This window comes from Oncorhynchus tshawytscha, linkage group LG33, assembly GCF_018296145.1.
Source record: "Oncorhynchus tshawytscha isolate Ot180627B linkage group LG33, Otsh_v2.0, whole genome shotgun sequence".
Taxonomy (NCBI): Eukaryota; Metazoa; Chordata; class Actinopteri; order Salmoniformes; family Salmonidae; genus Oncorhynchus; species Oncorhynchus tshawytscha.
In genome coordinates this window covers 34,748,757-34,772,990 of record NC_056461.1, presented here as the reverse complement: position 1 = coordinate 34,772,990, position 24,234 = coordinate 34,748,757, and the positions used below count along the sequence as shown (strand labels likewise).

At 45.9% G+C, this 24,234-nt stretch overlaps 1 protein-coding gene across 1 annotated transcript; it reads right to left on the bottom strand.

The window, feature by feature from the left end:
* Positions 1-1,567: 1,567 nt before the first annotated feature.
* Positions 1,568-23,822, bottom strand: LOC112231278 (transmembrane protein 47). The gene is made up of 3 exons (XM_024397945.2): positions 23,459-23,822; positions 20,782-20,922; positions 1,568-3,446 (listed from the first exon to the last, which is right to left on the bottom strand). The coding sequence occupies exons 1-3, from the start codon at positions 23,652-23,654 to the stop codon at positions 3,265-3,267; spliced, it is 519 nt and encodes a 172-aa protein (XP_024253713.1). The 5' UTR covers positions 23,655-23,822; the 3' UTR covers positions 1,568-3,264.
* Positions 23,823-24,234: the final 412 nt, after the last annotated feature.

Genomic DNA, 24,234 nt, shown 5'->3' with positions numbered 1-24,234 from the left:
ACACCGTGGAAGACGTATCCTACAAGAGCATCCTCACACAGGAAAATGGGCCCTTTTATCACAGGCGCAATAAAAAATAGTTAGTTGGTGTTGAGGATGGAAACCCCATTCAAGGCAGGGAGTCCCAGCTGCTGCAATGTGCTCTGCTGGCCAGGGAGAGGAGAGGAGGGAGCACATGGCACAGGAAGGAGGCACCAGGTGGGCTGACTCTCCACCTGACACCTGAGAGTTAGTGGTTGAGGAGGAACAGCTGAGTACTGGGGGGCACCTCCTCTGGTTCCTACTCTACTGAACACACAGTCAGTCACACAGCAACTCTGCTAGGACCCCAGACACAACATGAGTCTCATTACTGAGAGGGAGAGTGGCTCAAGACCTCCCTCGCTGAGAAAGCCATCATTTTTCTTTCAAAAATATATAAAAATATCAAGGCAAATTTGATCACAGTCCTCAGTATCCCGCGGAATTGAAACCAGATGAGATGGGCTGAACTGAAACAGCATCCATTTCCCTCTCTGCCTTAAAAACACATCCTGCAGGGAAAACAGTCTGGAGTCACAGAGGGGGAACAGCAACCGTGATGGTTTGTTTTAAGGAACTAATAAACAGGTCATTTAAAACAGCCCCTGAACAGATAGCTTGATTTCACATAATCAAGCTATCCGTTCAGGGGGCTGTTTTAAATGACTTGTTTATTTAACCCTGAGCTTCTGTGGAATATACAGGAGGAAATGGGGTTATATGGAACAGTAGTTACAAGTGTTTAAAGGAATGCAGGGAGGAAAAGAGAGTAGAATGACTTTGACTTGAATGTTTTGTTTTACCCAAATCTACCCACATTCTGTCAAAGGACAATTTCACAAATGAGACGTGTTTGATATTTATATATTCATTAGGTCCCGAACATTCAAAATGTCAAAATAGGCAATAATGATACTGTACCACTCTAATAGTACTCTAATAGCACAATAGGCATGTAATAAATTGTGGGGTCCTGAACTATTTTGCCGCTGTTGTTTGGCCCCACTATTTATCTAGTGGACAGGAGCCACTATTCACACTATGTCTGTGTGAAGCCCTGAGAGATCATCAATATCCTGCCAGCCAATAGCTCTGAACCTCATTACGTTCCAGCCCAGGAGCCTCATGCCCATTTCCCAGGAGCCTCATGCCCATTTCCCATTTTACCACAAGCAGTCACATTGGTAATGACAACTATAATTGCCCTGCTGCGGATGTTTCGTTCTGGCCTGCGAGGCCCTTGTGTCCTGGGTTATGATAGAATGGTGCAGCCATGTAAGAGTTTGCAAGTGGCTCCCTGCCTTTTAACTTTCTCCTCAGTGGTACACTCCTGCCATAGTTTTCACAGGGTATTTCTGGGCCAGAGTTATGACTGGAACTACACTGTTCAAAGACTATGTTATGCATGTTCACATGACTTTCACTCTTCATAGTTGTGCAAATGTTCAGACCACCAATTCGATTTGCAAAGCATTTGACATAATCTATAGCAAACGCTTAAGACGCTTAAGACTGTAATAATTTAAAACAAATGAGAAGCGTTTGGTCATTATTGCATATATATCAGTACTGTTTATTTTACACTACAAATGTCAGGAGGAGTTAGAAAACCAGGCATGTTTTGGGATTCACCCATTTTAAGTTCTCAGTGTTCAGAAACCGCAATTTTTAAACAGCAATACATAAAATATATATCTTCCTGTGGGAGAATAGATAGCAAGATAAATGATACCATAAATACATTAACAATATTATTTGTCATCATCACAAAAAAATAGACTAAAGAAAAAAAGGAATATATGGGTCGTCCCACTAAAAGAGTGCCTTTTGCATCCATTTGCTATTTTAAGTAAACATGGTGCCCCAATAATACATTTTAAAATACTTTTATATTAAATGAATATAGACCACATGGAGAATTCTATAAATCACATTTTTCGATATGAATAAAGACTTGCTAAAGAGCCCAAATTGTGTATTTTGACATGTCCCTCTATGCACCTCTGTGACTTGTAATATTTTACCCCACTTAACCCTACAATTGTGTATTTTGACATGTCCCTCTATGCACCTCTGTGACTTGTAATATTTTACCCCACTTAACCCTACAATTCTGTATTTTGACATGTCCCTCTATGCACCTCTGTGACTTGTAATATTTTACCCCACTTAACCCTACAATTCTGTAAGTTTTCACCGTCATTGTAAAGCCCTAGTTATGAAATTGCTTTGACAAAATCATTGATTTAATGTGATTAGTGAATCATTTACCTCTGCCCCTCATTTTAAGGTCATCCCTGTTACATTATCTTAACTCTCGTTTTAATATGGTGAAACTATGCCTACGTTTTTTTTTTTTTTTAAGAAACATTTCATAGTCAAATCATAGTGTAAAAGCAGGTGAGCTGGCTCTACTCCTATTGGACATTTTCTGGTGTCTGTCGTGGAAAGTGAGGGGGTCGAGCACAACACGTCCACCCTGTTACCCATAGATAGACATACTAGAAATGTTCAAACAATGAAACATTTTTGGTGAAGCTTGCATTCAATTGCCACTCCCTGTTGCAAACAACAAGCTTCCATTCCCCAAGTCAAAACAGGATTCATGGCTGATTTAAGATGAAATTGTCAACTCTGTTACTTTATTCGGCATGTAATAGGCACTTTCTATTGTCTTTTTTATTTATTTTGAGATGGGAAAACTTTTATTAAGTTGAACATTTGCTCTTTATGACAGAATGTTATAATGTGAAATCAAAAGTAATTTTTTTCAAAAGGCACCAAATTGGTGGGATGGCCCATATACTGTAACAATCCCTTATATAAACACCTCAGCCCAGAAGGTAGAGCTCAGAGAATCTACTTCCTTGTTGCTCTACGAATGGAGATTCATGGGATGCGCCGTCTGTCCAAAACCATTTCTGTGATTTAACATCATGGCTGTCTGTCTGTCTGACCGTGGTGAGGGTCTCTGGCACCCCACTGGGGACAGGCAGACATTCTCTCCACACAACTGCTCCTCGGACTTCATCTCTCCTGCTAATCAGCCAGAGCCAGGAGGCCTCACACACTGTCTATAAATAACAGAGATGTACTGTATGTAGGTGTCGAAGCTTGTCTACGTGGGCAGAGGAAGGATGTGTTTGTGTGGGTGTGTTGTCGCACAAGAGAGTGAATGTCAATATTTGTTTGTGTGTGACAGAAAGAACAAGAGAGAAATATAGAGAGTAGGAGAGAGAGGACTCAGTACATAGCGTCCTCGTACATGTCCGTCCGGAGGCAGAAGAGGATGCCTCCCCCTAGCATGAAGATGGTGCCTCCCCAGCCCAGTCCGTAGCCCCAGTTGAACTCATGGTAGGTCTGGAGGACAGTTCCATCAATAAACTTGATTGGGTAGAGGACCAGTGCACAGGCCTGAAGGACCACTGAAAGAAAGGGGGAAAAAATAGATATCATATTTACATCTTTCTGTGAGTTAACATTTTACAGTTTAGCAATTAGACAATGTACGTATGTCTACTATCTCTGTATGCTATGTCTACTATCTCTGTACGTATGTCTACTATCTCTGTACGTATGTCTACTATCTCTGTATGCTATGTCTACTATCTCTGTATGCTATGTTTACTATCTCTGTACGTATGTCTACTATCTCTGTACGTATGTCTACTATCTCTGTATGCTATGTCTACTATCTCTGTATGCTATGTCTACTATCTCTGTACGTATGTCTACTATCTCTGTACGTATGTCTACTATCTCTGTATGCTATGTCTACTATCTCTGTATGCTATGTCTACTATCTCTGTATGCTATGTCTACTATCTCTGTATGCTATGTCTACTATCTCTGTACGCTATGTCTACTATCTCTGTACGTATGTCTACTATCTCTGTACGTATGTCTACTATCTCTGTACGTATGTCTACTATCTCTGTACGTATGTCTACTATCTCTGTATGCTATGTGAGATGGTGAAAGGGAACATCACCAGACATCCATCATCACTTCTGCTTGCCTGACAAGGCTCTTTGTTGTATGAATGAATGGCTACCTGTGTGCAGGTAGAGAACCATTGATGCCAAGGCTGCTGATGGGAAACTGGAGCTGTGTGCGAGTCAGACAGGGGACAACATCCAGGGCCAGGAAAAAGGTGGTAGATAGATATCCCAACCCAACCCAGCCATTACCCAGGGGGTCCATTAACCCTCCCCTCAGCGTCCACTACACTCTATAAACCCTGTTCCTCCTCCACGGGTCCTTTCACACTCTGTCTGCTCCTACCCTCAGAGGCCCAACAGCTGCTTATTACTGTAGCCTGCAGTCAACGACCAGGCACAACACACCCACCGAGCTAATTTCTGTAGCCTGCAGTCAACTACCAGGCACAACACACCCACCGGACTCATTACTGTAGCCTGCAGTCAACTACCAGGCACAACACACCCACCGGACTCATTACTGTAGCCTGCAGTCAACTACCAGGCACAACACACCCACCGGACTCATTACTGTAGCCTGCAGTCAACTACCAGGCACAACACACCCACCGGGCTCATTACTGTAGCCTGTAGTCAACTAATCAAATCAAATCCAATTTTATTGGTCACATACACATAATTAGCAGATGTTATTGAGGGTGTAGCGAAATGCTTGTGTTTCTAGCTCCAACAGTGCAGTAATGTCTAACAACTCACAACAATACACACAAATCTAAATGTAAAATAATGGAATTAAGAAATATATGTCGGAGTGGCATTGACTAAAATTCAGTACAATAGAATACAGTATATACATATGAAATGAGTAAAGCAGGATGTAAACATTATTAAAGTGCCCAGTGATTCCATGTCTATGTATATAGGACAGCAGCCTTTAAGGTGCAGGGTTGCATAGCCGGGTGGTAGCCGGCTAGTGATGGTTATTTAACAGTCTGATGGCCTTGAGATAGAAGCTGTTTTTCAGTATCTCGGTCCCAGCTTTGATGCACCTGTACTGACCTCGCCTTCTGGATGATAGCGGGGTGAACAGGCAGTGGCTCAGGTGGTCGATGTCCTTGATTATCTCTTTGGTCTTCCTGTGACATCAGGTGCTGTAGGTGTCCTGGAGGGCAAGCAGTGTGCCAACAGTGATGCAGTGTGCCAACAGTGATGCGTTGGGCAGACCGAAACACCCTCTGGAGAGCCCTGCGGTTGTGGGCGGTGCAGTTGCCGTACCAGGTGGTGATACAGCACGACAGGATGCTCTCAATTGTGCATCTGTAAAGGTTTGAGGTTCTTAGGGGCCAAGCCAAATTTCTTCAGCCTCCACACTGTCTGTGTGGGTGGACCATTTCAGTTTGTCAGCGATGTGTACGCCGAGGAACTTGAAGCTTTCCACTTTCTCCACTGCGGTCCCATTGATGTGGAGAAGGGTCTGCTCCCTTTGCTGTTTCCTAAAGTCCACGATCAGCCCCTTAATTTTGTTGACGTTGAGTGAGAGGTTATTTTCCTGGCACCACTCCACCAGAGCCCTCACCTCCTCCCTGTAGGCTGTCTTGCCATTGTTGGTAATCAGGCCTACTATGGTTGTGTTGTCTGAAATGTCATGACTTGATGAGTTGGAGAGGTGCAGTTGCCGTACCATGTGGTGATACAGCCCGACAGGATGCTCTCAATTGTGCATCTGTAAAAGTTTGTGAGGTTCTTAGGGGCCAAGACAAATGTCTTCAGCCTCCTGAGGTTGCACAGGGCGGAGTTCAGACCCAGGGCCCCGAGCTTGATGATGAGCTTGGAGGGTACTATGGTGTTGAAGGCTCAGCATTCTTACATAAGTATTCCTCTTGTCCAAATTGGATAGGGCAGTGTCCAGTGCAATGGTGATTGCATTGTATGTGGATCTATTGGGGCGGTAAGCAAATTGAAGTGGGTCTCGGGCGTCAGGTAAGGTAGAGGTGATATGATTTTTAACTAGCCTGTCAAAGCACTTCATGATGACAGAAGTGAGTGCTACGGGGTGATTGTCATTTAGTTCAGTTACCTTTGCTTTCTTGGGTACAGGAACAATTGTGGACATCTTGAAGCAAGTGGGGACAGCAGACCGGGATTGGAAGAAATTGAGTATGTCCGTAAACACTCCAGCCAACTGGTCAGGGCATGCCCTGAGGACGCGGCTAGGGATGCCGCCTGGGCCGGCAGCCTTGTGAGGGTTAACACGCATAAAATGTCTTACTCACGTCGGCCACGGAGAACAAGAGCCAACAGTCCTTGGGAGTGGGCCGCGTCGATGGCACTGTGTGATTGCCTTGCGGAGGGAATAACTACACTGTAAGTATTCAACCATATTCCCAGTCACCTTGCATTGGTTAAATACGATGGTTTGCGCTTTCAGTTTAGCGCAAATGCTGCCATCTATCCACGGTGTATGGTTTGGGTAGGTTTTAATAGTCACAGTGGGAACAACATCCTCTATACACTTTCTGATTAACTCAGTCACCATGTCCATGTATACGTCAATGTTATTCTCAGAGGCTACCTGGAACATATCCCAGTCCACGTGATCAAAACAATCTTGAAGCATGGATTCCAATTGGTCAGATGACCATTGAATAGACCTTAGCACGGGTACTTCCTGTTTGAGTTTCTGCCTATAGGAAGGGAGGAGCAAAATGGAGTTGTGATCTAATTTGCCCGAAGGGAGGGCAGGGGAGGGGCTTGTAGGCATATGTGAAGAGAGAATAGCAGTGGTTGAGTGTTTTCCCAGCGTGAGTACTAAAGTCAATGTGTTGATAGAACTTCGGTAGCGTTTTCTTCAAGTTCGCTTTGTTAAAATCCCCAGCTACAATAAAATGCGGCCTCAGAATATGTGGTTTCCAGTTTGCACAAAGTCCACTGTAGTTTCATGAGGGTCGTCATGGTATCGGTTTGAGGGGGAATATACACAGCTGTAACTATAACGAAGAGAATTCTCTGGGGAGGTAATACGGTCAGCACTAGATTGTGAGGTTTCTGTACGTTATCACAATCACACCATGAGTGGATAATCATGAAACACACACCACCGCCCTACCAGGCACAACACACCCACCAGACTCATTACTGCAGGACAACACACTGGCCCATACTTCACCACACAGTAAACAAACAACATCCTGTATCCAATCTCTAGTTCTCTTGTAACGTTCTAATGCATCCCCCTTCAGTTGACTCTGAGCAGTACTCTACCATATGTTATACTCTATGGTTGTGGCATAACATTCTTGGGCTTTATTGACCACAGGCTAAATATAGGCTCATTATCCCGTATTCACGAAGCAACTCAGACGAGTGCAGATCTAGGATCAGTTTTGCCTTTCAGGTCAAAATTAATAGGTTTATATGGACAGCAGGCACCTGATCCTAGATCAGAACTCCTACTCTCAGACGCTTTATGAATACAGGCCATTGTATTAAACAATTCTGGTCCAGTATTTTACACGCTGTATTGAAGTGTTTAGGTAAAGGCCTACAGATACTGGATCTTAATTTGACCAGTATTGTCGTAGCAAAATAATCCTATAGTCCATAATGTTGCTCGATCGGAGGTTATGCTATTACGTGGACAAATGAGGCTACATGAAGAGTGCAATACGCTCACCTTTAAAACTATCAGCAAAAATAAAATAAAAATCTAATTACAATGAACAAAAATATAAATGCAACAAATATGTTACAGCTCATATAACGAAATCAGTCAATTGAAATAAATTCATTAGGCCCTAATCTATGGATTTCACATGACTGGGAATATAGATATGCATCTGTTGGTCACAGATATCTTTATAAAAAAGGTAGGGGTGTGGATCAGAAAACCAGTCAGTATCTGGTGTGACCACCACTTGCCTCATGCAGCATGACACATCTCCTTCACATAGAGTTGATCAGGCTGTTGATTGTGGCCTGTTGAATGTTGTCCCACTCCTCTTCAACGGCAGTGCGAAGTTGCTGGATATTGGCAGGAACTGGAACACGCTGTCGTACACGTCAACCCAGAGCATCCCAAACATGCTCAATGGATGACATGTCTGGTGAGTATGCAGGCCAGGGAAGACCTGGGACATTTTTTGTTTCCAGGAATTGTGTACAGATCCTTGTGACATGGGGCCGTGCATTATCATGCTGAAACATGAGGTGATGGCGGCATATGAATGGCACAACAATGGGCCTCAGGATCTCGTCACGTTATCTCTGTGCATTCAAAGGGCCCTCAATAAAATGCAATTGTGATCATTGTCAGTAGCTTATGCCTGCCCATACCATAACCCCACCTCCACCATGGGGCACTCTGTTCACAACACTGACAACAGCAAACTGCTCGCCCACACAACGCTACACACACTGTCTGCCATCGGACCGGTATAGCTGAAACCAGGATTAATCTGTGAAGATCACGCTTCTACAGCGTGCCAGTGGCCATTGAAGGTGAGCATTTTCCCACTGAAGTCGGTTATGCCGCAGAACTGCAGTCAGGTCAAGACCCAGATGAGGACGACGAGCACTCAGATGAGCTTCCCTGAGACGGTTTCTGACAGTTTGTGCAGAAACTCTTTGGTTGTGCAGCCCCACAGTTTCATCAGCTGTCCGGGTGGCTGGTCTCAGACGATCCCGCAGGTGAAGAAGCCAGATGTGGAGGTCCTGGGTTGGCATGGTTACATGTTGTCAGCGGTTGTGAGGCCAGTTGGACGTACTGCCACATTCTCTAAAAAGACGTTGGAGGCAGTTTATGGTAGAGAAATTAACATTCAATTCTCTGGCAACAGCTCTGGTGGACATTCCTGCAGTCAACATGCCAATAACACACTCCCTCAAAACCTGAGACATCTTGTGGCATTGTGTTTTATGACCATGCTGTTTTATTAGCTTCTTGATATGCCACAACTGTCAGGTGGATGGATTATCTTGGCAAAGTAGAAATGCTCACTAATAGGGATGTAAAGAAATTTGTGAACAACATTTTAGAGAAATAAGCTTTTTGTACCTATGGAAAAATGTTGTGATCTTTTATTTCAGCTGATGAAACATGGGACCAACACAAATATATTTTTGTTCAGTGTAAGATCTGACACCTGTACTATAACTAGCTCTATGTTGGCATAATACTGTCATATGATCCTGAACTTCCAGAGAAAAGTCAAATGTTCCACCAGTGTTTCAAGTTGTGTTCCACTGGACTGTATTGAGTTTGTAGTGGCAGAGTAACCAACACTGTTAAAGCTCCCAATTCACTGCTTCATTGACAACGTTTGACCTGACGAAGATCCGTTTGGGATGGAAACGTTGTCAATAAAGAGGTGAATTGGGAGCTTTAACAGTGTGCGGGCCTTCTTGTTCTTTACATTTTTTTATTTATTTGACCCCTTTTTCTCCCCAATTCCGTGGTATCCAATTGTTGTAGTAGTTACTATCTTGTCTCATCGTATGGGCTCGGGAGAGACGAAGGTTGAAAGTCATGCGTCCTCCGATACACAACCCAACCAGCCGTACTGCTTCTTAACACAGCGTGCATCCAACCCGGAAGCCAGCCGCACCAATGTGTCGGAGGTAACACCGTGCACCTGGCAACCTTGGTTAGCGCGCACTGCGCCCGGCCCGCCACAGGAGTCGCTGATGCGCGATGAAACAAGGACATCCCTACCGACCAAGCCCTCCCTAACCCGGACGACGCTAGGCCAATTGTGCGTCGCCCCACAGACCTCCCAGTCGCGGCCGGTTACGACAGAGCCTGGGCGCGAACCCAGGGACTCTGATGGCACAGCTGGCGCTGCAGTACAGCGCCCTTAACCACTGCGCCACCCGGGAGGCCGCCTTCTTGTTCTTTAATAGTATTCTTTATTAGCCTATGTTTTTAAGGATGTGCGTATGCCCACAAACTTTTCTATAGACTGTAGTGGCAGAGGTCATAATAGAAAACCTGAAATATCTGAAACATCCCCATAGCGACAGATCTTTCATTATGGACATCATGTGTTAACATTGTTCGGTGCAACTTGTGGAGCAGGAAAGGTTTAACACAGTAGTTGCCACACAGTTGTCAGATTGTTATAAGGCTCAGTGAGTGTCTGTTCTGTACATCCTGTGGAATAGTCACCAGTGTTGGCCGATTGAACTTTGATCTAATAGCGCTACAACAAAGTTATGATTCACTTTGGCTCCCTTTGGTCACATTGTGTAAACTCATCCCTCATCACATTCCTCACATTCTGAGTCAACGCATTCTTAATAAATCCTTTTAAGAGCAGGAAGCTGTCAGTGTGTGTGTGTGTACATGTCTGCTTACACATGTGTGTGTTCTTCCTACTTTTAGAGTCAAACAGTAGGGCGCCTAGTTAAAAGAGAGAAATACCACACTGTGGGCCCTCTACACATTTTAACTACTGTTCCTTGTATGTGTGTATACGTGTGTGTGTGTATACACATATGTGTGTGTATATGTGTGAGTACTGGACTCAGAGCAAGGACATTGTGTAATTTACTGAGACCACCTATTTCCTTCCTGCTGTACAAGGTGGCGGGGCCTGGAGGAGAGGAGGAGATGGAGAGGGGGGTAGGCTGAGACATAAGCCAAGGAACATGACTCCGTTGAGGGAGGCCAGACTGAAGCGACTGGGCTGGGGCTGTACCTCTGGCCAGCAGTTAGGCACAACACTATTGACTCCAAGCCTTTCTCTGACTAGAGGAAAGGCTGGGAAATGTACCACTCTCTTCCCCTCCCTCGCTTCCCCTCCCTCTCCCATGACTGAGGACTCTCTCCCTCCCTCTCTCCTGTGACTGCTGGCTCTCTCCCTCCCTCTCTCCTGTGACTGCTGGCTCTCTCCCTCCCTCTCTCCTGTGACTGCTGGCTCTCTCCCTCCCTCTCTCCTGTGACTGCTGGCTCTCTCCCTCCCTCTCTCCTGTGACTGCTGGCTCTCTCCCTCCCTCTCTCCCATGACTGCTGGCTCTCTCCCTCCCTCTCTCCTGTGACTGAGGACTCTCTCCTCTCCACCCCTCTCTCCCATGACTGAGGACTCTCTCCCTCTCCACCCCTCTCTCCCATGACTGAGGACTCTCTCCCTCTCCACCCCTCTCTCCCATGACTGAGGGCTCTCTCCCTCTCCCCTCTCTCCTGTGACTGCTGGCTCTCTCCCCTCCCTCTCCCCATGACTGAGGACTCTCTCCCTCTCCACCCCTCTCTCCCATGACTGAGGACTCTCTCCCTCTCCAGCCCTCTCTCCCATGACTGAGGACTCTCTCCCTCTCCACCGCTCTCTCCCATGACTGAGGACTCTCTCCCTCTCCACCCCTCTCTCCCATGACTGAGGACTCTCTCCCTCTCCACCCCTCTCTCCCATGACTGAGGACTCTCTCCCTCTCCAACCCTCTCTCCCATGACTGAGGACTCTCTCCCTCTCCACCCCTCTCTCCCATGACTGAGGACTCTCTCCCTCTCCACCCCTCTCTCCCGTGACTGAGGAATCTCTCCCTCCCTCTCCACTGGCCCATACTTCACCACACAGTAAACAAACAACATCCTGTATCCAATCTCTAGTTCTCTTGTAACGTTCTAATGCATCCCCCTTCAGTTGACTCTGAGCAGTACTCTACCATATGTTATACTCTATGGTTGTGGCATAACATTCTTGGGCTTTATTGACCACAGCCTAAATATAGGCTCATTGGCCCGTATTCACGAAGCAACTCAGACGAGTGCAGATCTAGGATCAGTTTTGCCTTTCAGGTCAAAATTAATAGGTTTATATGGACAGCAGGCACCTGATCCTAGATCAGAACTCCTACTCTCAGACGCTTTATGAATACAGGCCATTGTATTAAACAATTCTGGTCCAGTATTTTACACGCTGTATTGAAGTGTTTAGGTAAAGGCCTACAGATACTGGATCTTAATTTGACCAGTATTGTCGTAGCAAAATAATCCTATAGTCCATAATGTTGCTCGATCGGAGGTTATGCTATTACGTGGACAAATGAGGCTACATGAAGAGTGCAATACGCTCACCTTTAAAACTATCAGCAAAAATAAAATTAAAAATCTAATTACAATGAACAAAAATATAAATGCAACAAATATGTTACAGCTCATATAACGAAATCAGTCAATTGAAATAAATTCATTAGGCCCTAATCTATGGATTTCACATGACTGGGAATATAGATATGCATCTGTTGGTCACAGATATCTTTATAAAAAAGGTAGGGGTGTGGATCAGAAAACCAGTCAGTATCTGGTGTGACCACCACTTGCCTCATGCAGCATGACACATCTCCTTCACATAGAGTTGATCAGGCTGTTGATTGTGGCCTGTTGAATGTTGTCCCACTCCTCTTCAACGGCAGTGCGAAGTTTCTGGATATTGGCAGGAACTGGAACACGCTGTCGTACACGTCAACCCAGAGCATCCCAAACATGCTCAATGGGTGACATGTCTGGTGAGTATGCAGGCCAGGGAAGACCTGGGACATTTTTTGTTTCCAGGAATTGTGTACAGATCCTTGTGACATGGGGCCGTGCATTATCATGCTGAAACATGAGGTGATGGCGGCATATGAATGGCACAACAATGGGCCTCAGGATCTCGTCACGTTATCTCTGTGCATTCAAAGGGCCCTCAATAAAATGCAATTGTGATCATTGTCAGTAGCTTATGCCTGCCCATACCATAACCCCACCTCCACCATGGGGCACTCTGTTCACAACACTGACAACAGCAAACTGCTCGCCCACACAACGCTACACACACTGTCTGCCATCGGACCGGTATAGCTGAAACCAGGATTAATCTGTGAAGATCACGCTTCTACAGCGTGCCAGTGGCCATTGAAGGTGAGCATTTTCCCACTGAAGTCGGTTATGCCGCAGAACTGCAGTCAGGTCAAGACCCAGATGAGGACGACGAGCACTCAGATGAGCTTCCCTGAGACGGTTTCTGACAGTTTGTGCAGAAACTCTTTGGTTGTGCAGCCCCACAGTTTCATCAGCTGTCCGGGTGGCTGGTCTCAGACGATCCCGCAGGTGAAGAAGCCAGATGTGGAGGTCCTGGGTTGGCATGGTTACATGTTGTCAGCGGTTGTGAGGCCAGTTGGACGTACTGCCACATTCTCTAAAAAGACGTTGGAGGCAGTTTATGGTAGAGAAATTAACATTCAATTCTCTGGCAACAGCTCTGGTGGACATTCCTGCAGTCAACATGCCAATAACACACTCCCTCAAAACCTGAGACATCTTGTGGCATTGTGTTTTATGACCATGCTGTTTTATTAGCTTCTTGATATGCCACAACTGTCAGGTGGATGGATTATCTTGGCAAAGTAGAAATGCTCACTAATAGGGATGTAAAGAAATTTGTGAACAACATTTTAGAGAAATAAGCTTTTTGTACCTATGGAAAAATGTTGTGATCTTTTATTTCAGCTGATGAAACATGGGACCAACACAAATATATTTTTGTTCAGTGTAAGATCTGACACCTGTACTATAACTAGCTCTATGTTGGCATAATACTGTCATATGATCCTGAACTTCCAGAGAAAAGTCAAATGTTCCACCAGTGTTTCAAGTTGTGTTCCACTGGACTGTATTGAGTTTGTAGTGGCAGAGTAACCAACACTGTTAAAGCTCCCAATTCACTGCTTCATTGACAACGTTTGACCTGACGAAGATCCGTTTGGGATGGAAACGTTGTCAATAAAGAGGTGAATTGGGAGCTTTAACAGTGTGCGGGCCTTCTTGTTCTTTACATTTTTTATTTATTTTACCCCTTTTTCTCCCCAATTCCGTGGTATCCAATTGTTGTAGTAGTTACTATCTTGTCTCATCGTATGGGCTCGGGAGAGACGAAGGTTGAAAGTCATGCGTCCTCCGATACACAACCCAACCAGCCGTACTGCTTCTTAACACAGCGTGCATCCAACCCGGAAGCCAGCCGCACCAATGTGTCGGAGGTAACACCGTGCACCTGGCAACCTTGGTTAGCGCGCACTGCGCCCGGCCCGCCACAGGAGTCGCTGATGCGCGATGAAACAAGGACATCCCTACCGACCAAGCCCTCCCTAACCCGGACGACGCTAGGCCAATTGTGCGTCGCCCCACAGACCTCCCAGTCGCGGCCGGTTACGACAGAGCCTGGGCGCGAACCCAGGGACTCTGATGGCACAGCTGGCGCTGCAGTACAGCGCCCTTAACCACTGCGCCACCCGGGAGGCCGCCTTCTTGTTCTTTAATAGTATTCTTTATTAGCCTATGTTTTTAAGGATGTGCGTATGCCCACAAACTTTTCTATAGACTGTAGTGGCAGAGGTCATAATAGAAAACCTGAAATATCTGAAACATCCCTATAGCGACAGATCTTTCATTATGGACATCATGTGTTAACATTGTTCGGTGCAACTTGTGGAGCAGGAAAGGTTTAACACAGTAGTTGCCACACAGTTGTCAGATTGTTATAAGGCTCAGTGAGTGTCTGTTCTGTACATCCTGTGGAATAGTCACCAGTGTTGGCCGATTGAACTTTGATCTAATAGCGCTACAACAAAGTTATGATTCACTTTGGCTCCCTTTGGTCACATTGTGTAAACTCATCCCTCATCACATTCCTCACATTCTGAGTCAACGCATTCTTAATAAATCCTTTTAAGAGCAGGAAGCTGTCAGTGTGTGTGTGTGTACATGTCTGCTTACACATGTGTGTGTTCTTCCTACTTTTAGAGTCAAACAGTAGGGCGCCTAGTTAAAAGAGAGAAATACCACACTGTGGGCCCTCTACACATTTTAACTACTGTTCCTTGTATCTGTGTATACGTGTGTGTGTGTATATACATATGTGTGTGTATATGTGTGAGTACTGGACTCAGAGCAAGGACATTGTGTAATTTACTGAGACCACCTATTTCCTTCCTGCTGTACAAGGTGGCGGGGCCTGGAGGAGAGGAGGAGATGGAGAGGGGGGTAGGCTGAGACATAAGCCAAGGAACATGACTCCGTTGAGGGAGGCCAGACTGAAGCGACTGGGCTGGGGCTGTACCTCTGGCCAGCAGTTAGGCACAACACTATTGACTCCAAGCCTTTCTCTGACTAGAGGAAAGGCTGGGAAATGTACCACTCTCTTCCCCTCCCTCGCTTCCCCTCCCTCTCCCATGACTGAGGACTCTCTCCCTCCCTCTCTCCTGTGACTGCTGGCTCTCTCCCTCCCTCTCTCCTGTGACTGCTGGCTCTCTCCCTCCCTCTCTCCTGTGACTGCTGGCTCTCTCCCTCCCTCTCTCCTGTGACTGCTGGCTCTCTCCCTCCCTCTCTCCTGTGACTGCTGGCTCTCTCCCTCCCTCTCTCCCATGACTGCTGGCTCTCTCCCTCCCTCTCTCCTGTGACTGAGGACTCTCTCCCTCTCCACCCCTCTCTCCCATGACTGAGGACTCTCTCCCTCTCCACCCCTCTCTCCCATGACTGAGGACTCTCTCCCTCTCCACCCCTCTCTCCCATGACTGAGGGCTCTCTCCCTCTCCCTCTCTCCTGTGACTGCTGGCTCTCTCCCTCCCTCTCTCCCATGACTGAGGACTCTCTCCCTCTCCACCCCTCTCTCCCATGACTGAGGACTCTCTCCCTCTCCAGCCCTCTCTCCCATGACTGAGGACTCTCTCCCTCTCCACCGCTCTCTCCCATGACTGAGGACTCTCTCCCTCTCCACCCCTCTCTCCCATGACTGAGGACTCTCTCCCTCTCCACCCCTCTCTCCCATGACTGAGGACTCTCTCCCTCTCCAACCCCTCTCCCATGACTGAGGACTCTCTCCCTCTCCACCCCTCTCTCCCATGACTGAGGACTCTCTCCTCTCCACCCCTCTCTCCCGTGACTGAGGAATCTCTCCCTCTCCACCCCTCTCTCCCATGACTGAGGACTCTCTCCCTCTCCACCCCTCTCTCCCATGACTGAGGACTCTCTCCCTCTCCCCCCTCTCCCATGACTGAGGACTCTCTTCCTCTCCACCCCTCTCTCCCATGACTGCTGGCTCTCTCCTCTCCACCCCTCTCTCCCATGACTGAGGACTCTCTCCCTCTCCACCCCTCTCTCCCATGACTGCTGGCTCTCTCCCTCTCCCCCTCTCTCCCATGACTGAGGACTCTCTCCCTCTCCACCCCTCTCTCCCATGACTGAGGGCTCTCTCCCTCTCCCCCCTCTCTCCCATGACAGAGGTATCTTTCCCCCACACCCACCCATCTCTCCCATGATGGAGGGCTCTCTCCCTCTCCCCCGTGACGGAGGCCCCCCATCCTGTGACTAAGGGCTATCTTCCCCTCCTTCTTCCCCCTCCCTCCGCCTCCCTCCTGTGACTGGGGGCTTTTCTGCCATAAGGAGACCTTTATCCTCACCAGGCCTGAAAGCATTGCCTCTTACACATTTCTCAGCAAATGACAAACAGCGAAAGCCTCAGACATCATATCTACCCCACTACATACTGTTCCTACAGTACTGCAGGCTTTCATGCTGTTTAGGTTTTTCCAAGAGCGAGCTTAAGTAACCGGGTGATGGAACCAATGGTTGGCTGTATCCATCCTTACACCTGTCCCCCAATGGACTTGCAGAACACTTCCCAAACAGAAAACTTAGAAAAGATATGTGTTGAGGCCTAAGAAGAGAAAGTGCAGGGAGTGGGAGAAAGGTATTTGTTAGCATTCGACATAAATGGCATAGCATGATGCATGTCTGTTATTAGAAACACGTTTTATATTGGGGACAGTTGTACTGAGCACCACCCAAGTAAGGCTGTGGTCTCTGCTTCATCGTTGTTTTCAAACCACAAGATGTACTGACTGCACTGTACACCGCTCTATTCCTGACATCACATACAACACACAGACACGCACAGACCTTTTGTTCTTCATTATTACAACAAACAACAAAAACAATGTCTGTTTTAATATTGCTTTCTTATATTTTAACCTTTATTTAACTAGGCAAGTCAGCTCAGAACAAATTCTTACTTTAAAATGAAGGCCTACCCCCGGCCAAACCCTAACCCGGACGACGCTAGGCAAATTGTACGCCATCCTATGGGACTCGCAATCACAGCCGGTTGTGATTCAGCCTGGAATTTAACCAGGGTCTGTAGTGACGCCTCTAGCACAGAGATGCAGTGCCTAAAACCACTGCTCCAGGACTATTTATTGTGTTTCACTGAGCCTGAAAAGTAAAAGGACCAGAGCAGACAGAAAGAGTGAGTGACTGAGTGAGTACAGACAAAACAGAGAGAGAGAGAGAGAGAGAGAGAGCAGACAAAGCAGCAAGAGCAGACAAAGCAGAGAGAGAGAGAGAGCAGACAAAGCAGAGAGAGAGCAGACAAAGCAGAGAGAGAGAGAGAGCAGACAAAGCAGAAAGAGAGAGCGCGAGAGAGCAGACAAAGCAGAAAGAGAGAGAGCGAGAGAGCAGACAAAGCAGAAAGAGAGAGAGAGCGAGAGAGCAGACAAAGCAGAAAGAGAGAGAGCGAGAGAGCAGACAAAGCAGAAAGAGAGAGAGAGCGAGAGAGCAGACAAAGCAGAAAGAGAGAGAGCGAGAGAGCAGACAAAGCAGAGAGAGAAGACAAAGCAGAAAGAGAGAGAGAGAGCAGACAAAGCAGAAAGAGAAAGAGAGCAGACAAAGCAGACCGAGAGAGAGAGAGAGAGAGAGCAGACAAAGCAGAAAGAGAGAGAAAGAGAGCAGACAAAGCAGAAAGAGAGAGAGAGAGAGCAGACAAAGCAGAAAGAGAGAGAGAGAGCAGACATAGCAGAAAGAGAGAGAGAGCAGACAAAGCAGAAAGAGAGAGAGCAGACAAAGCAGAAGAGAGAGCAGACAAAGAAGAAAGAGAGAGAGCAGACAAAGCAGAAAGAGAGAGCAGACAAAGCAGAAAGAGAGAGAGAGCAGACAAAGCAGAAAGAGAGAGAGCAGACAAAGCAGAAGAGAGAGAGAGCAGACAAAGCAGAAGAGAGAGCAGACAAAGCAGAAGAGAGAGAGAGCAGACAAAGCAGAAGAGAGAGAGAGCAGACAAAGCAGAAAGAGAGAGAGAGAGCAGACAAAGCAGAAAGAGAGAGAGAGCAGACAAAGCAGAAAGAGAGAGAGAGAGCAGAAAGAGAGAGAGCAGAAAGCAGAAAGAGAGAGAGCAGACAAAGCAGAAAGAGAGAGAGAGAGCAGACAAAGCTGAAAGAGAGAGAGAGAGAGAGAGAGAGAGAGAGAGCAGAAAAAAAGCAGAAAGAAAGAGAGAGAGAGAGAGAGAGAGAGAGAGAGAGAGAGAGAGAGAAGAAAAAGCAGAAAGAACGAGAGAGAGAGAGAGAGAGCAGACAAAGCAGAAAGAAAGAGAGAGAGAGAGCAGACAAAGCAGAAAGAAATATATATATATAGAGAGAGAGCAGACAAAGCAGAAAGAAAGAGAGAGAGAGAGCAGACAAAGCAGAAAGAAATATATATATATAGAGAGAGAGAGCAGACAAAGCAGAAAGAGAGAGAGAGCTATGGGGAGGGAATACATTCCTCTCTTCATTGGTAACTGTGCAAATTCTGTGGCTGCTTTTCTTGGCACACAGCAGCCTGCTTTCTGGGTCTCACAACAGCTCCCTCACCACAGAAAAAGTTAGCTCAAACCCAACTCCCCTCTTATCCCCCCCACCCTCTCCTTCTCCACACGTTAGTATTTTATTACGATCCACGTTAGCTGTTGCCAAGGCAGCAGCTACTCTTCCTGTCCTGAGGTCCAAACAGAGATAAAACATTACATCAAACAAAACACTGTGCATTATATAAATGTATATTTCTCCATTACAGTATTACAATACTACATTACTAAGAATAGTGTGTGGGTGTGTGTAGAGTGCATGTTTTAGAGAGTGTGTGTGAGTCCCCGTTGTGCGGAGAGGTGTTGTTTTATCGCTTTTTCTAATCAGATTTTACTCCTGGCTTGAGTTACCTGAGGTGGAAGGGAGTTCCATCCTGGCTCTATATAGTACTGTGCATTTCCTAGCCACTGTTCTGGACTTGGAGACTTTTCAAAGACCTCTGGTGGCATGTCTTGTGGGGTACGTATGAGTGTCTGAGCTGTGTGCTAATCAATTAAACAGACAGACTGGTACTTTTAACACATCACTACCTCACCCTCACATTCAGTCTCAGTCAGTGTCTATTTAGCTTTGTGCAAATAACTTGACCATTTTCTCAAATGCTCATTATGTGTCTATGTAGACCAACTGTGGTGTGAAGGGAAAATAAAGGTAACTGCCAAAATAAAGGAAACACCAACATAGAGCGTCTTAATAGGGTGTTGGGTCACCGTGAGCTGCCAGAACAGCTTCAATACGCCTTGCCATAGACCTGGCTATGCTCCATGCCATAGGCTGTAGGCTTGTTCATTTACCCGACAAGATATGTTTATGTCCCATGCCATTATTTTATATTATATGATTTTATAGTAAAAAGAATAGAATTTAACTGAACTGAAAGAAATAGAAGTGATATTTTTCCCATTCCGGAGCGAGTGCAAATATGAAGTGGATATGTGGAGCGTAAAAGTGATCATTTGAAACAGGTCCTATATGCTTGATTGTGAGTTATTTGGCAACTTTAGTTGTGAGTGATACAAACCTTAGAATGTCTTACAAATCAAAATGTATATGGGCTGCATGATGGGACTATGGGCTATTGATGATTTGAGAAAGTCACAAAAAAAAAAGGCTTGCTCTCTGTTCCTTGCCTCAGGCTGCACATGCTGTGTGTCCTCTCATCAAGTGATCATATTTTCACCCATCAGACTATTCTCTCGTCTTTACAAATATGTAACATTTGTTTCGATTTAGAATGACCCTTTTGGGAACAGGGGAAAATACATGTTATCTCTATGCACTCAAATAAATCAAATCAAATCCTATTTGTCACAGATAATAAACGTTGAGTAGCAGCAGTGTAAAAATGTTTGTGTGTGTGTGGGAGGGGGGTCAATGTAAATAGTCTGGGTGGCCATTTGTTGAATTGTTTAGCAGAGAAGTGAGAGCCAGTTTCATCATAGAGCTTCATGGTTTTTGAGACTCTGCACTTGAAGAAACTTTCAAAATTCTTAGAAATATTCCGCATTGACTGACCTTCATGTCTTAAAGTAATGATGGACTGTCGTTTCTCTTTGATTATTTGAGCTGTTCTTGCCATAATATGGACTTGGTCTTTTACCAACTAGGACTATCTTCTGTATACCACCCCTACCTTGTCACAACACAACTGATTGGCTCAAACACATTAAGAAGGAAAGAAATTCCACAAATTAACTGTTAACAAGGCACACCTGTTAATTGAAATGCATTCCAGGTGACTACCTCATGAAGCTGGTTGAGATAATGCCAAGAGTGTGTAAAGCTGTCATTAAGGCAAAGCGTGGCTACTTTGAAGAATCTCAAATATGAAATATATTTTGATTTGTTTAACACTTTTTTGGTTACTACATGATGCCATATGTGTTATGGCATAGTTTTAATCTCTTCAGTATTATTCTACAATGTAGAAAATAGTAAAAAGAAAGAAAAACCCTGGAATAAGTAGGTGTGTCCAAACTTTTGACTGGTACTGTATATATATTAAAAATGAACATCATATTTTTTGCAATGGTGGCAAGAATGTAACAGTGGTTGGCCACTGCTCCTAAATGAATATAGGAGAAACATTAGAGATGTAAGTGATGGTGTTGTGGATTATTGTAGTGTTGTACAGTATGTCCATGTATGGTGTTATGTTGGAGCATGATGGATGTACCTGCAGTGAACAGGAACACAGCCACCATGCGGTAGTGCCGTATGCGTGTCCCCCGGCACAGGGAGATGAGGGCCACCAGGAAGGTCACCAGAGTCACCGCAGCACCGGCCAGCAGCAGCACCAGAGTGGCGATCTGCCAGTCTGCAGGAGGAGGAGACATGTTACAGACTCACAGGGTACGCTACTCTAGTCACACACTGAAATCACACTATGGTGGAGTTGAATGGATCCCCCATTAACTCAGATCAGTGATGACAGACAAGCAGGAAACAAATAACCTGCTGCTCGTTACAATGCAAAACACGTGTGTTTGTGGTCAAGAAAATATATTAAAATTCCCCACACACAGCTCTCCCTCTTCAGTGTTAGCAGACAGTGAACAGGGAGCTTAACTCATACAGCTACTTCAAACATGCTCACTTGACTATGTGCCACAAAGGTTCTCACATATCCTCCATCCCATCTGCCACTGCCTCTCTTCTGTCCAGGTTCTGGCTGTGCAGAAAGTGCTGAGGTACAGTGCTCCAAAATCCAGCTGACTGTTCAGTTCTCTCTCAGGTCTGTTGCGTCTCGGTTGGCTGGCTCATCTCAGAGAACAGAGAGAAGCTCCACTCGAGGCAGCTAATGGGCTCCGTCTGTCCTCTGACATGTCCCTATCTGCCCCCCCAGGCCATTTACTCTTTTGTCTCCTGTAATGTTAACCCCACAGCCCTGATGCCCTTGTCCTAATGAGCTCCGCCAGGCAGGCAGGTGTTCTCTCTCACTGCCCAGGGACAAGCTTATCTCTCAGGGCCCACCTCACATTCACCCCCCACTCTCCACATTCCACCACAACAACAGAGGGGAGGAGATCCATCACAGCAGCTCATAATGCCCCCTCTGCTCCACCTCATCAAGCTGTGTGAGATGAGAGGCCTCCACAGACCCACTGGGGATGGATGATGATGGTTCCTCATTTCACCCCTACTCAAATGAGCTGAACCAACCACAACACCAGGATGGACCAGAGGAACAATACAGAGACCATTCCACTGACGACACGGTCTGTCCAGACAAACCTCTGAGGTGGGGATAGCAGGAGGCTCTGGCAGGAGAATGACAGGTGTTTCTCTGACAGAGACGGACCATCAAGCTGGGTTGGGAGAGGGAGGGTGTCGCTGGCTGGGCACAGATCTGAGAGAAAGGATCCTATCAGAGGAGACAGCCAGGGTTAACCTGTCTCGCCTGAGCACAGCCCCCATCTGGTGTCTGTCTCAGTCTCCACTGCCTGCCAGCCTCTCTGCTCTGTGCTGTGCTCGAGTCATAAAGCTGGCTGCAGTGGCAGTAGTGTCATCCCTAATGCTCTCCCTGCAGGTAAAATAAACAGCACATTCTACTCTGCTTGGAGGTTCAGCCAAAACAGCTACTGAGATACTGAGAAGCAGTAGGGGAGAAGGAAGATGCTCTTGTTTGGAAGGAGCATGGGATATTGAAAGAGACCAACAATAGTTTTCAGTAGTGCAATATGATAACATGTTGTTGCCATAAATAGATAGAATACATTCTCATCAAACATATTTTTATGGCCAAAGGAAATATATTTGTCTCCCGTAAATATGTGTCTTGAACCCTGTAGGAATGTGTGAGAACTCCATCTCCTTAAAACAAACTGTGAAATCTATCTATGATAATGCTTTCAGTCCATAACCAAGGACACTCAATCCCCTTCCCCCATTCAAAGAGAGTGAGGGCGAGAGAGACATTCACAAAAACAGAGTGGCCTACACCAGTGGAACGCAACAATAGGTGGAACACACCCACCTGCATTCACAAAGCTTACAAAGGCCAGTGGAGCTCCCAGATGGCACATCACGTCATAGGGACAACTCTCAGCTGAGAAAGAAAACTTCAAATTGCACGATCAAAAAACCGCGAGGACACGAAAAGAGAACCGATAGGCCTAAACAGCTACTTGTATCTCGAGAATTACTCACATAGGTGGCGAATCTCCGCTATATTGGCGCGCTCTGACTGACAGGGCAGAGAGCAAAATATTACCACTGGCCTGGAACGCAAATGCTACAGTAGACACGCATATGTGGAGCCGGACTGGGAGCGATTACAGTACATTAACAATGGTCCATTGTTTTATCTCTTCATCCCATGATGTACATAGAAATTCACCGTAAATTCCAGACATTTCTCTCACTATAATCAGGTTGAGTCACCCATTGTTCTTCTATCCATCTGGGCCAGTCTGTTAATGTGTGTAGACTAAACATTGTATAGCCTATGCTAGAACTTTGATAAAGAGAAACAACTGAAAAAGAGACTCTGGGTCTCAGTGGGCTTTTCCTTGTCAAATAAAAGGTTAAATAAATAAACTGCACCAGACGACCCCAGTTTCCATGCCACAGCATGAAGGCAGGCGTTATAGCCAGGTTCTATAACGTGTGTTACAACAGATGATGGGAAATAATATAATGTTTTAAAAGGCCAATATCACAATGTTTGGGTTCCGTATAGTCCCAAGTCATGCTATGCCAATAAAGGCCTACTTCCCCATTATTTTGGGAGTCAAAGGATTATAACTAATTATGGGGACCCCTTTTCATTTGGACAGAACACCACTTGAAAGGCGTGATTTACATCAAGATACAGAATCATTTTAGGGAAAAAAACGTGAATCGCTTCTTACCAGATGTGAGGGTGGAAAGGCATCTCCAGCCAGCCTCTGTTTCAGTGCATGATTCCCATAGCGACAAAGAAAAACGCTCTGCCGTTACCCAGGCGGGACTCAATAACGCTACGATGTCCAGACACAATGCCAGAAATATACAAAGTAAAGCAATCAACTTGAACGGTCGGAAAACGTACACTTCATTTATCGACATTTTTTCATATTAAGTTGACTTGGATCCACGCGTGTTGAAATTGAGGAGAAAATAAAAACTGCGACTGGGTCCTCAAGCACGATCAGATCCGAAAGTTCAGAATCGACTACAGCAAGTTGTGGTGCAACCCCTCATAAAGTCCTCTCCTCCCCGCGTCTGTCTGTGCGCACAATGCGCTTTACTCAGATCCCGTGCGCCCCCATCTGGACAACTGATATGGCAGCTCCCACAGTCACTGCGGAACTCCTTTCACTACTACAGTTGAGATAAGGATGGAAATATACGAGCCATCAATATAAGAATGATTACAGACGGAGTAGTCTCCCGTGGGCAGATTATGCGTGTAGTTTACCAAATTATTCAATATTTTACTTCTGGGTTAACCGAGATTACAGACGGAGGCGTTTTGGATACCATGGACTGGAAACCAATCAAAATCCCAAATTCCTCCCCACGTTGGACCATCCCGCCAGTAGTTGGTCGCCTAACACTTCTAACAAGGTCACATGACCATCCCATAACGACCACCTGGTCAGAGGCTGGACTTCAAGTCTATATGGTTACTGTCCAAACACTTAAA

What these genes read in the sequence shown, in the direction of transcription:
- LOC112231278 (XM_024397945.2), bottom strand. Translation starts at nt 23,654, where the DNA reads ATGTCGATAAATGAAGTGTACGTTTTCCGACCGTTCAAGTTGATTGCT. An exon ending in CCTTTCCACCCTCACATCTG is followed by an intron (nt 20,923 to 23,458) that starts GTAAGAAGCGAT and finishes CTCCTCCTGCAG; the next exon opens with ACTGGCAGATCGCCACTCTG. An exon ending in TGTGTTCCTGTTCACTGCAG is followed by an intron (nt 3,447 to 20,781) that starts GTACATCCATCA and finishes CCTTTCTTTCAG; the next exon opens with TGGTCCTTCAGGCCTGTGCA.